Source organism: Dermacentor albipictus, chromosome 7 (assembly GCF_038994185.2).
Source record: "Dermacentor albipictus isolate Rhodes 1998 colony chromosome 7, USDA_Dalb.pri_finalv2, whole genome shotgun sequence".
NCBI lineage: Eukaryota > Metazoa > Arthropoda > Arachnida > Ixodida > Ixodidae > Dermacentor > Dermacentor albipictus.
In genome coordinates this window covers 37,483,660-37,497,849 of record NC_091827.1, presented here as the reverse complement: position 1 = coordinate 37,497,849, position 14,190 = coordinate 37,483,660, and the positions used below count along the sequence as shown (strand labels likewise).

At 48.2% G+C, this 14,190-nt stretch overlaps 2 protein-coding genes across 4 annotated transcripts in view; one reads left to right on the top strand and one right to left on the bottom strand.

Annotated features, from left to right (window-relative positions):
• LOC135905678 (kinesin-like protein KIF26B) overlaps positions 1–14,190 on the bottom strand; it is a 760,359-nt gene that overhangs the window by 724,934 nt on the left and 21,235 nt on the right. The window lies entirely within an intron of this gene.
• LOC135905681 (uncharacterized) overlaps positions 1–14,190 on the top strand; it is a 37,493-nt gene that overhangs the window by 13,163 nt on the left and 10,140 nt on the right. The window contains exons 8-10 of the mRNA XM_065436644.2: positions 1,849–1,976; positions 6,025–6,142; positions 10,850–11,026. Of these exons, the coding sequence (XP_065292716.1) occupies positions 1,849–1,976; positions 6,025–6,142; positions 10,850–11,026 (423 nt within the window). The remainder of the gene's footprint in view (positions 1–1,848; positions 1,977–6,024; positions 6,143–10,849; positions 11,027–14,190) is intronic.

The window sequence follows — 14,190 nt, the reverse complement described above, 5'->3', positions numbered from 1 at the left end:
ATAGTGCATTTAGACATTCCGCTAACGCTTGGTTCTTCATTTTTCAATTTTTTACCCGTCCACAAATACGTTACGCCCAGCCAAAATTTTCCTTTCCACTCACTCTGCCTGATAATCAAAGATGATCTTGACACTTTGAATTTACTCTTACTCATTTGGCGTCCGACTGAGCAGTCCGACTCCCCCTCCCTGTCTGTAAATATATACGTCATGGCCGCCACGCGTTGTTTCTCTTTTACGTGTGCGTCTTGGCTCGTCCCTGCGGTTTGATACCGCATTTGATCGCGCAAGTGATGGAATTGCGGGCACAAATCAGTGGCGACGACGTTGGTGCGCTGTTGGGTGCTAGAGCGCGCTGAGAAAGACGTCTGACGTGCTCTCGAAAACTGTTTCGAAGCAGACGACAGAGGTGTGGCCCCTCAGTTCATAATGTCGCGCAGCCTTGTCACAATGGCGGTTCCTCTCGGGGTGAGGAGTTGAGAGGCAGTGATTTCAAATGGAAATTTCCGTTCAAAATGCGTCCCGAGAGCCCAATACTTCTTTTTTTTTTCATAACCATATTGGGCTCTTTACGCTCAGTACAAATGTAAGCTGGGAACTGTCGGTCGACCGTGTGTCACGGCCCCTTTAGGAGCGGCACCTAAACCGGCATCTGGAGCTTGGGAGCTCAACTACACGACATGCCAAGCACCGCAAATGACCAGTGACGCAATGTTCGTTGTTTCACGAATTGTTGTTATTGATGTTATGTTATTGATGTAAAAAAAGAGCACTTATTGATGTTTAAGTTCTACCATGTTCCAAATTGAGCATATTGTAGTCAATACTTTTTGCTATTAATTTATGTTCTTGTGTGACTGCTGCTGCCAAGGGTGGCGAGGCCCAGTCAGGCACGTTTAGTGCCTTTTGTCGCGTCCCCAAAGGCATTTCTGTAAGGAATGTCTTCAATAAATGAATAAAGAAAGAAAGAAAGAATGTCACCCAGCCTACAGCGCGTACAACTGGAAACTGCAAACTATAATTTAAACCGAAGTTACCACGTGCTGGTCAGCGACGGGTTCTACCAAGTTGTCGAATTACGTTGTACCTGTACTCTTTGAGCCTGTCGAAGCTGCAAAGGTGGCAAATGGGAAAAACATGGCGGACTTTGTGCACACTGTAGAAGGATTTGTTGTTGGGCTAGTTGGTGCTTGCTTACCGACATGATGTATAGCGAAGACACAATTGCAAAGATGAGACATATACTGGGCGGCACCTCTCGTTTTTCAACAGTTAGCCTCGGACGTGCAACAATTTCTGTATTCGCTCGAGTAGCGAGGGCGGGGCTTTGCCGTCCTAGGCTTACCATGTTCTGGGTATCTACAGCCAATCTTCTAGATAGTACCTACTAATCCTACAAATTTTGATGGTACAAATAGGTCCAAAGTAAAGGATAGCCTTCCATCATCATTCGGTGCTTTCGAACTCGTCGAGTTGCGCGGGTCCGACTTAATGGAAGGCCCGCGAGAGCCGTAACTTCATTGCGTTTGCGCTGGCATATTGGACGCTTAGATATTGGGTGCGATTTCGGGACGGCGCGCTGTACGAAACAAAAAAAATAATGATAATAAAGCATGCGCGACACCGAAACCAAACCCTGTTTGCGACTCGCTGATTAGCAGTCGTGACAACGACGCTAATGCATCGTTCGTAGCTCCGAAAACATTTTGTGTAGCTGTTGTGCAATCGACGCACCACCTGTATTGGTGCCAGCTGAGCGAATGGCTAACGAAAGAATATATATATATATATATTCTTTTTTCTATTTGTCTCTCTTCTCTCTCTCTCTCTCTCTCTCTCTCATTTCAGCAATTTAAGTCGATCCAAGGTAACGACAGTTCGAAAAAAACAGTTCTGGCTCTGGGCACCTGGGGTTCCGGCATAAGATCTGTCTGGCAGAGCTTCAAAAAGCTTGTCGAAAGAGCCACCGAAGCATCGTAAGTATCAAAGCACACGTCCGACTTAACGAGCGAGAGCATGTGTCAGAAGCTTCGGTAGGCGAAAGGCTCCAATGGAACAACTAAGCACAAAATATAGCCCAGGCAGACTTGCCTGACCTACCAGAATCACAACCGCAGCGCGAACATTTTTCCCGTCACAGAGGTGTCTCTTGTTACCGTGAAACGTTTCGCAGCATCTTCTCAAGCACCTCTGGGTGAGTCAGTAAATATATACGTATAAACTAGCATAACTTATTACTCTATCTCTCCAAATCCGTGCTATGTGGGCCGCGTTGACGAGGACGAAAAAAAAAGAAAAAATCCAGACATGGCGCACTCTGGGTATCTATGGGTATCTATCTATCGGTATCTATGGGTATTTCCCCGCAACAGTATCTATGAACGCCCAGCATCTCGTCGGTTTCCATCACCCTTTCAATACTGAATATTAGGACGCTGCTGGCAACGCTGTGCACCTAGAATCGCAAATACGTAGTGCGTGCTTGATCAGTATGCGAAACATAACACTCGACGTTTAATATGTCTACATCCTTCGAGAAGAATCGGTGATTCCACTTTCCAATCGAGACACTGTCGAATGTCCTTTAGAGCAATGCTGCACCTTACAGACACCACCTGTAAAAGATAAACCAGTCTCGCTTCGCAACTGCTTTCTCTCCTAACTCCTTCGCGCTAGGTTTACGCTTGTTCTTCGCCTTTTCCCTTTCCATGCCTCAGCTGTCTGAGAGATCCTTTGACATGTCTACTCAGCCATACAACGACCGCAAACACCCCAGAAAGAAACTCGGGGCATCCCAGAGGACGCAATCAAATTTTGTATCTTGATGGGCCAGCCCCGAAACCAGCAGCCGACAGATGACCTCTCAAGCGTGCCAACGTGGTTTGTAACGCTGACCACTCCTGAGGACAAATGCATCACCAAGCCGAGATTGGTCATGCTATCACCCTACAGTCGCTCGGCACTGCTACCGAGCGACTGTAGGGTGATAGCATGACCAATCTCGGCTTGGTGATGCATTTGTCCTCAGGGGTGGTCAGCGTTACAAACCACGTTGGCACGCTTGAGAGGTCATCTGTCGGCTGCTGGTGTCGGGTTTGGCCCATCAAGATACGAAATTTGATTGCGTCCTCTAGGATCCGCCAAGTTTCATTCTACACCTCCGGGATTGGCCTAGTTCGGTCGGCGAGGCAGCCGACACGCTGAACCCAGCGAAGGTAGGGTTGGCGAAGAAAGATTCCCTTTAGAAACAAAATGGCGGCCTCCTTCATTGTTCACCAATGAACGCCTTCCGTGCAAGACCGAGCGAACAGATGGATATTGTGCTGGGGTGCACTTTAAAGGCAAAGTACAGAGTCATCATCATTAGCATCAGCCTGGTTACGCCCACTGCAGGGCAAAAGCCTCTCCCATACTTCTCCAACAACCCCGGTCATGTACTAATTGTGGCCATGTCGTCCCTGCAAACTTCTTTATCTCATTCGCCCACCTAAATTCCTGCCGCCCCCTGCTACGCTTCCCTTCCCTTGAAATTCTTGATTTCAACTAAGATGTCATGAAGTACAGAGTAAGGCACACGAAAAAGCATACTGGGCGCTCGAGCAACTGACGTTTAGTGCAACTTACTGTGTTCGTGTATGGGCACCGATGCATAGCCACACGATGTCCTGTCTATCTTACTGACGAGATGGGGAAGCTTTTGCGACAGCAAAACTGACGATGTAGTGGCACACTTGGCCCCTTCGCTGTTTATGGCTTTTGCCTCTACAGCTTCACGAGCGAATTTATCTTTGTGTTAGCTGGTTACGCGGTAGCCTCAAAAATAGCGATGAGCACTCACCATCGTTGCGATGTCTTAAGGGGTGGCCACTACTCTATAACACGAGTTTTCTTGTGCCCCGAAAAATTTCGCGACAACTAATACACGTATTCCCCACTTTTGGTAGTTGTAGACACTGCAGTGAAATTATCACTGTGTTGAAGATTGTAGCTAAAGGCAGCGCAGATATGGTTGAAGCAGGGACACGTCACGAAAAGCTCACAAGGAGAGTCGTTTCTTTAGTAAAGAAACGCTACATTAACAATTTTAAACAACACAGATACTACCACTCGCCGTAGGTGACACAAGACCCGTGATGTCGACTTGTTAACGTTATTACTTTCCTGCGTGTCAACCACGGAGGACAGTAAACTTAGAAGCCACTAAGCGGCCACAATTGCTTCGACATGGCTTCCGATATTTAGCCCCATCTTGAAGGGGCAGCGCAAAAAGACGATGACAGAAGGCAGGAAACACACAGGAAAGCGCTGCCTTCTGTCATCGCTGCCTTCTGTTCCTGCCTTCTGTCATCGTCTTTTTGCGCTGCCCCTTCAAGATGTTCAACCAGTACCAACTCGCCCAAATGTCGATCCTTCTACATTTAGCCCCACCCGTGCGTGCGATCCGCCTAGTCTCGCAGGCCATGCAGTGGCCATAGGGTTTCTTAAGTTTGCTTCGGGAGAAAACTGCCGTGGTCGTGCTGTTGAAACATCACGACGTGGTTGCTTCGCAGTGACACATTTTTCCAAGGGCAAGGACACCATGAGAGACCGTCTGGCAAGCAACGTTCCTTCTCTCGCACTGATTAACTTTTTATTAGAAGGGCACGTAAAATGCAGATATTTCTTTATAATTACGTACGGCCATTCTTTAATAAAAACCACGAGAACACGCTCCGTGTCGCGCTATCATGTCAAAACTGAGCAGTCCCGGCGGACCGCTTCGGTTTGACGAATGACTACTACGACGTCTGCGCCCATTGTGCGCCAGTTGGCTTCGTTTCCTTTGTTTAACTTGTCGTAGAAAAAGCGGCCAAGCATTAACGATAGATGCATTTCGGGCAAGAACAGACCTTGCGTGAGGATTTCAGTCTGTCAAACAAGACTTGTGCGGGAATGATTAGGATTCATTGCCATTCACGCTGGGCAAGCCTCGCACACCCACATATACCGCATGCCCATGGCGCGGTACAGTGCCTGTTAGGAAATCCGTGACTACGACGGTTCCAAATTTCCGTCTAGGTCAGTGTTTCTCAAACATTTCCAGTGCGCGGCCCCTTTTAGGATTACCAAACCTACCATGGCCCTAATCTTCGCAAAGTTTCTGAAAGTTTACTTTTTCTCAGTGATGCCGATACACGCTCATTTTAATTTATTCAAAATACGTTAAGCACAGCAGAGAGAGCTACCGAAAAAGTGCTTGATGATATTCTTAACGAGGATACAGTTAAGCATGTATTATGATGAGAATGATGTAGTCTAGCCTTTGAGGACGGGGCTTTAAATGCGATAGAATTTCTCTGGCTACATTCCCTGCAAAACTTGGTCGTCTCGCATCGATAAACAAAGTAGTGCGAAAAGGGAAGCGAATATTATTAAGCTTGACATCAAAGGTTAGTCAGATGCATTGACGTCATTGGTGATAGTGATAGTCGGAACCTTTAAGAGTCCCGGAAAAAGGCCCCATGACCAGCAGTTTGAGCAGAACTGGTCTAAGTAATGCAGTAAGGAAGTACACTCCTGCGGCGCGTTGAAAATATCAGGAGGCCATGGTTTGGATTTGACACAGCACTCGTCGACCAGTTGCCCTCATCGTCTGCTTAAAGTTATAATTTAATGGCTCGTAATGCAAAGGCAGACAATTACCAGTTCTGCAACTTTGCCGGTATTCTTTCGATGGTATGCTACTCCTTAATGCCCGATCAAGCGTAGCATCCGATCAGTCGTAGGACGCACCGCAAAGCTGACTGCATCAGCTTGTTTCAACCTGTTGAAAAAAACCCGATGGACAGTTGCTCGAAGTTCGTAGACTACGTCTTTGCACTGCGTTGACCGCACAGTGGTTCTCAGAGACATTTCCCCACACAAGCTTCTTCAAGGTTTGCAAACGTGTGCCATCTCCAATTTAGCATTATCTGGCGCCCTCCCCCCCCCCCTTCATTCTCCTTTCACGCAAACCGTAACCAGATTGTCGTCTTCTGTTCTCAGCTTCAAGGCGGACATCGTGATCATGATCTCGTCTACTAACTTGCTGTACAACACAAGCTCGTGCTCAGCCGTCCCCCCGAACGTCATCACCTCCAGGAACCCCATGTATCCATCCCTGGTAAGCGCAGCGGGTCGCGTGGAACCGACGGTCATCTTTCACGAACGAATCTTTTAAAAAAACTGCCCAAAACGTGCGATCAGGATCGCTAGATGGGCTTTCTTCCTTGAAGGGACACTAAAGCGAAACAATAAATCAGTTTAGACTAATGAAGCACTGTTTGAGAACCCTGCAGGCATTCTTTTCAAAAGGCTATTTTGTTATTAGATAAGAAAATGAAGGTCCAAGTATCAGTATTTGAATTCCGCGCCGAAACCCCAGCGCCTGTACGTCCGCGTGACGTCAGTTATTCCAAAGTATGTTCTCGTATTTGGGGCCGCGTTGGCTGAATAAAGGTTCCCGAAACTTCCCATGTTTAATATTTGGTTCCTTTAGAACACGATGTAGTCAATCTGTACCGCTATATATAATTAGTAGGCCCTAGAAGATGCCATCAAAATCCAAGACGTCACAGCCCCCAGGTGCGAGAACTTAAGTAGGCGTCGCCACCCGTATTTCGTTCTGGCGCTTTTTCTGGCTTACCAGACGTCTTATCGTTGTAAGAGTGGTGTTTTTGGTGTTGTAGAACGATAATTTAGTGATGCAGAAGAAATCATTTTCTCCTTTAGTGTCCCTTTAAGAGGAAGCTTTAGCTCGGGCTGCTCCTATCTAAATACACGTAAAAGGAGAATTCGTTTTCCTCGGCAACCACGGCACCGAATTTGACGAGGTTTGCTGCATTCAAAAGGAAACCTTAAACTCTTATGACTTCTATTTTGGAATTTTTGATTTAGGTTGTCAATGTTTTACTGGAAATTGGCGAAAATCGCAAATTTTCGGAAACCGAAACTATAATGTTTACAACTCTGTAACTCGGCAATGAAAAATCATACCAGGATTCTGTGAATTGCAGCTAATAGTACATCTAACACGGACAAAATTTATATGTAGCACATGAATCTCAAAGAAGTTCTTAATATGGAAATGCAGCTTTTCCAGAACCCTTGTACACGACTTCACAAATTCACGTACGATATAAAATGACATTCAATTTGCCCGCTATTAATGATTTAATGGGTGCCGTTTACAGAACCGCGACATCTGTTCTTTATGCAGTGCTATCAATTTGTAAACTTCGTGCTTCTGTTATTTTCAAACTTGCGAATTTTTGAGAGTCTTTTTTAACAAAATTCAGGCCCTAAATCGAAATTCCGCTTCCAACCGTCAGTTGAATTTAACTTTCTCTCTCAAATGCAACAAATCTCAATAAAATCGGTACAGGGGTTATCTCAGAAAAACGTTTTTGCGCTTTGCATATATTTGAATAGGCTGCGCCGCAGTTGCGCCCCGAGCTAAAGCCTCCTATTGATGACGCGTCTTCAAGTAAAGCGCAGGCAGGAACCAGGAAAGCATTCATAGGTCGCAGCATTCATTCATTCAAGCATTCATTCATAGGTCGCTCTTCCCGCTAGCCATCACGAAAGACCGTCACGAAATGTGCGGCTGATTTAAAGGGAAATTAAAATGGGAAAAGATTGTTTGAGTTGCACTGGTGAATTGGCCAGCTGCATCACAAAACGTAAAATGCTACTCCTACCGCGGAAACAGGCTTGGCAAGACAAGGAAGACACGAAGACGAAGGGCAGGTGGCGACGCCGTCGTGAAGTTCCCGCACTAACGCGTCGTGACGTCACGGATTTTGAGGGCATCTACTCGGGCCCAATTGTTAATCTCGTATAAGCAAAGACCGACTCGAATCATTTCTGAGAAAGCCGGAGTTTTGGCTTGTAGCGTTCGGATAACTCTTACTGAGGTACAACCGACGACAAATACGAAAAATAAATTACGTTTAAGTACCTGACGTCACGCTGACGCGCCGGCGCCGGCGTTTCGGCGAGGTATTCTGATAATGCAAATTGGACCTTCATTTTATTCTTTATTTATCCGCTTATTAGAGCGAAACTATGGAAAAGCGGAGTTGTTAAACGGTATTTCATCCATCTAAATTGATTTGGCGTCTCTGTTGGTTTATTACCGTTCCACGAACGTGCCATTAGGATTACGAATTTCTTTTTAAAGTTCGAGGTGTCCCCCTACATCTGAAATGACTGACTCGTACGTTCTAAGCATCTTACCGCATGATACGATTTAAGTTGTGCACACAGAGCACCTTCAAGCTTAAGAGCTAGCGGTCGCGGTGGCCGACCACGAGCGGCGACGACGCGGAGCGATTAACGGCGGCCGACGTTCGCACCGGCGAACACTAAAACCCCTCAAACTTCGTAAAGCACTGCCCCACTTTGAAGTATGCCGCCTCGCCCTCGCGCGCTCCAGCCGAGGCAGACGTCGCGTCGCTATTGGCCCAATACCATCACGTGGGCCCTCGCACCGTGCATCAGCGCCATTTTTGCTCGAGGAGGGTATACGGAGTGGCGAGGAGCGCAGGTTGGCGCCACTGCTACGCTCGAGCAGTGTAGGCGGCGCCACGGTCGAGGAGGGCGCGTGAAAGAGAGGAGAAACGAGGAGGAGGGATGGCGGAGGAGGAGAGAACACGACCTTCTCCAAAATGCATCGCTATTGGTGGTTCTCGCACATTGGCTGGCATCTCCGTCATGGTTGCGCAAAATAAGTTTCCCCGTGTTCCGAGGCCCTCCTCCCCCTGCGGCACGCTAATTGGCAGCTTCGCTACTCCAGTCGCGACGCTGAAAAAGTGGAGCAGTGAGCGACTGACGCGAAGTGGCAGGTTCCTCACCAGAGCGGCTGCGTCGGGCCGTCGCTTCGCGATCAATTTCGTCGTGCGTTCGCCGCGACTCGCAGCCGTGAATGCCACGGAGGGAGGGAAGAAATGGGAGAGTGGTGATTGTGCAACACTATCGAAGCCAAGCGTATCGGGAAGCCAATCGTTCATCCACGGTGAATACCACCTCAAACATATATAGCTTCGGTGTAAACGCCTGACCCTACGCAGTGCTATATCGGAGCACCGTATATCGCCGCCGCATCACGCATAACTCACCGCACCAGTCGTCCCCTTCAAGTTGCCCGCCTACTATCGCGTACTACTACGTTTTCAGCTTCGTTATTTCTTCGAGCAGCCACGGAATGGAACGTCCTACCCCATGACATCGTCGCCATCGCTTCAACACCTGCTTTTCAAGAACGCGTAACAGATCACCTTCAATGTTAAATCACCATCGCTGTTTGTTTTCCTCAGTACAAATGTAATCCTACCCCTTATGTAACACCCCCTGAAATGAGGGCCTTTAAGGAATAAAACTGAACTGAACTGAGTGCTTCCTAGGCTGTTACCAAATCATCATCCTTCGCACACTCCTTGACTATCTCCGTGAATTAAGTCATCGCAGTAACTTGGCGGCCATGACATCGCGCTGCTAAGCTCGAGGTCATGGGTGCGATTCTGCCCGCTGGGGACGCGTTCGGTGGTGACGAAATGCAGAAACGCTCGTGTAACTTAGGTTTAGGTGCGCGTTGAACAACCATTGGTGGTTAATCCGGGATCTCCCTCTATAGAGCGTGTCTCATAATGGAGAGCTCTAGCGTGTCCGATGTTCCAGCATAATTGGATTAGCGGGTTACCGGAGGCGTAAACGCGAATGGCTGGGTTGGTGACGCCACCTGGTACTACAGAGCTCAACCAGAGCAACGCACAGCTAATATTGCACTAATCGAGTCTACTCTGCTTCAGTTCTGGCGTACATTTTCGCCATCGTCGTAATCGTGAACACATTGCTGTTTTAAATGTGCTTTTTTTTCTTTCTGTTTCTCGACAAGAACATTTTATCAGCACGAAAAGGTATTCTAAAATGGACTGTAATTGGACGACGTGTCCGAAGACGCTACCAGCATCGGCCAATCCTGTATTACGCAATCGACATAGCGTATACCGGAATACCGAACAGGCTAAAGCTCTCCAATGAGATCCTGTTTCGTGCGAGTAAGATCCCAGAATTTGCCGTTTTTTTATGTCTCTTGGATTATTTCGAAAATTTGCGACATTAAATTCAAAGAATGCTTTACCTCGTGGCATACTGCAGCTTTCCATCCCAAGGAACACGCGAAACGGGGAAATGCACTCAATAGACATCGGGGAAACGATTTGAATGAGATTCGTTGCGTTTGAGACAAGTTCAATTGCATCCGACCGACAGGAGGAAACTTTCTTCTTTAGGGCCTCGTCTCTTTTCTAGAAACGTTCTAGAAAATTGGCAAGTTCAGACACGAACCCGAGCAAGAAGCTTGCGTATGCTCTACCCTGCGCAAAAAAAAAAAAAAATCGATGTCACTGTTCTGAAGGCAGTGTATGTTGGAGCAGCATTTGGCTACATAAAAATCTTGCAGTGTTTACGAGAGTGCTGCACGTGCACTCCTAAGAAATTCTCAGCAAGTGATGCAATAATTTAGTCGGTTTGCATGTCTCAAGAGTTGCAGTTTACGTAATTGTGATATTCCTTTCTCTACATGTTTCTGTTACAAGGTTTACGACTTGGAGCATTACATTTGCTTTTACTCTGGCGATCGCCAATTACTATTATGAAAATATGATCGCCTAAACCAGAAACCCAGTTGCTGTAACGGTAATATTAACTTTTGTATTCTCACAAACCTCCCTCATCGCATTCAGTGCAGTGAATGTCGTGCAAAGCGATTTACCCGTTTTCCTTTATTCAGATAGGCGGTCTTCGGGTAACGTCCATCTTCTGCTCGCAGGAAACGTACTCAGAACTAGTCAAGGCGTCGTACCCGTACAGCAACAAGCTCATCGAAGTCGGCCTCTCGATGGAATTCGCAGCCAACGTGTACAAACTCAAGAGAGAGCCGAAAACAATTGACGACGTCAATCTGTACGAACCCTGCATTTGGCATTCGATCGGATCGATCACAGTGGTATGGGCCAACAGTTTCTGCTGCTCTTCCTGTTCTGGCATTTTTTTTCTTTTTTAAATGATCCCCAACTGTGTGTTCACTGGCAGTTTGTCAACCTTACGCCGTAGTAGTCCAACCAATTTGTGCTGAACGCGCGAGAAATCGATCACGATTGCGATGTGGCTCGTAATTTGTTGTAAAGTTTGCCGAAATTATAATACTACAGTCGGTTCAAACCTCAGTTTTGTACAAGCTTCACACACAAAAGCGCAGGGCTCCTGGTTTTCGTCCCTGAAAAAGAGCCCCGCCAGCTTGATCCTGCTCACACCGAAATTATTTTGATCTGGTAATGTAAATGCTAGGCCAATTGAAAAATAAATTAGGGCACGCTGTGTTAGAGACGAAGTCACAGCGGGGTACGTGAAACTTCTTGCGCGTCTTAGAGAGGGTGCAGGTGCATTATGGTATACAGAAATGACGTAACAAAATACAAGAGTTACATTTATTCACACATAAGAAACCTTACAAGCCTAACTTACGTTAAAACATGTGGGGGCCTTACGGTCTTATTTCGCAATCATGCTTCTCGCTTCCTAGTCGTAGTGGACGTGTTTGTTTTGCAGACGGTGTTTGGACAGCAGAGTAAAGCGAAATGAGCTTCCCACTTCTGGTGGCACCCGAGACTACACTGCCCCGCTCAGTTCCACCGCACCCGCAGATAGGCACTGCTCCTGCGCCCTCTGTGGAGACGGCTACGTTCTATCGTGGTCAAACGGGTAGCAATGCCCCCTGTCTTGCTGTCAGAGCATTTTTCACGCCATTTCTTGACCCTGCGGGCCGAACGCGGGGTGCGATATAGCTATATCGCGCAAGCGTGAAATTTCTAGAAAGGCATTGCACAAGTGTATAGCCCTTATATATCTCCTGACGAGCGGTGAATTGAGTTCGATGAATTATACACTACTGCGGCCGAGTGAGCTCCCTCAAGCGCTAGCACTACCGCTAGGATCGACAAACGTACTGCCGAGTTATGGTCCTCTGAACGTGGAACGAGGCGTTAACTGAGCTCCGATTGTGTCATGCATGGCGCGACAAGGGCGCTATCTGCGCACGCGACATATGCATGATCAAGTCAAGTCAAGTCAATTTATTGCAGCATTTCTTTTGTGCAAACAGAAGAATGCTAGGACAAGCACAAAAAGCTGCTAAGCTGCAGCTTGACTGGGTGCTTGCCCCATCACTTGGCAGAAGCAATGCAAAGTGATGGCTTCCTTGTTGGGCAGAACGACAAGAGGGTAACGCGTGTGGGCATAGTGCGGTTGCAAAGGTGCAAGCGCACTGCGTGTCTCTTGCGTCTTTGGAAACTCTCCATGCGCAGGCGGCACGGGGGCCGGCGATACCTCGACAGCACGACGGCGGCGGCGCCGACGGCGGAATCGCGTCTCGAGTGTTTCCCATAATTTTTTTGTCCCAATAAAATTTGCCCGCATTTCGCCCCCTTCTTCCGAAAGGAGCGGAGTCGGCAGTAGCCTTCTCAGACGGACACCAAAGTGCAACAGTGAGTGAGTTTAGACTAGCAAAGTATCTATTCAATTTGGCGGAAGAAAGGCTCATTATTAGTAAAGAAATTGTCAGGCACGTTTGGGCAGTAACATTCAGCATGGCTGAATACTTCTTATATGCCTAGGTTTAATTTTATACCGCATGATGGCGGAGTCGTGAGGCCCAATCCTGTTTCACACAGTGTGACTTGGTTTGCGATGTCGCACTTTCAATTTCGCGCCCGCGAATAAGTAAACTACGAACGGAACGGAACGTGGGGAACACACAGAATGAAACAAACGTGTAAAGTTTTTACGATTTAAGCATACTTCGTTTCGTACGCAGCAGGCAACGCTGCGAAGCTCTCTCAGTGCTCCCATCCGCAACCAAAATCTGAGCGCGTCAGATGTGAAAGAAAAAATATGGCTACGCGTCATGTAACGCGGTGTAAAATTAAGTCTCACATACTTTCACTTCGCAAAATATGGCGTGTTCAGTACATGGTAGGTGACAAAAGTCCGAATCTAATTACCCCCAAACATGAGGAACGACACATTTGCGCAACCAGCGGCCACAGCAAATCATTTTGCCCTCGGGACCAAAACATAGTACGACACAAACTGGAAGCACGAGCGTGCAGAAACTTGGCATAAACTAGCGTCTAAATTTTGTTGAGCTTGCTGTTGAGATAGTTCGCAGCTCGTCATATTGGAGCGATTGGGCGCGCGTTCCTCCGGCGAGCGTCGGCGTCGGTGTCGGCGTAACCGAGCGAACGAGCGAAACATAGAAGCATGAAAGAGCGAACGCGGACCGCAGCGCGAGAATGAAAGACGCGAGGAGGAAATCGGAGGAGGGAGTGCAGCGCAACCCGGAGGCGGAGAGAGAGAGAGAGAGAGAAGGAGATTCTTGAAGATGGGAAGGAAAGGTTGGGGTAAAGTGCAGCGCAGTAACTGTCTCTCAGCAGAGGACACCTCAATCGCGCTGCACAGGGGGTAGGGAAAGAAAGTAGGGGGAGGATGTGGAAAGCGGAGGAGGGTATGGCGAAGACGGTGAGGGGGAAAGCGGAGTACCGGCGGGACCAGCCGTGCGGCCAGCGCAGAAGCAAAGTGCTAGCGTGGGCTTCGGACCTACTGCGCATGCGCTACTTCGCCTGAGGCGCCGCCGCCGCCGCTAGAGAAGGTACTCGGCGCGAGCGACGCGTTCAGAAGGAAAGCGTGAGCTTTCTCTCTGGACAATGAGCGACGCAACCGGTGGAAATGCTTCGTCTGCCGCTGCTGCTAAACGAGCTGCTCGAGCAGAGACTCGCCGCCGCCCACGAGAAGCACCTTGCCCTTCGGGATATAATTCTTTGCGATAACATATCCCGAAATTCAGAACACTTATGCCATTTTCGACTGGTCGTTTCTGAGCGCTCTGGAGCGCTCTCGCGAGCGGCGTTGTCTTCGGCAGGTTGAAAGAGGGTGCCCGCCCTGCGTTCGGCTGGTTCTTCTCGATTGCTCTCCTCCATCTTCGAACGCTCTGAGGCGCTCCGAGCCCTGTCGTCGGAGCAGTCGTCGAAATTGAAACGTCATCGCAGAGCCGCGTCGCTGCTGTTGGCGACGGCCCACCGTAACCTAGGCAACCTAGGCCACTGCGACGAACGC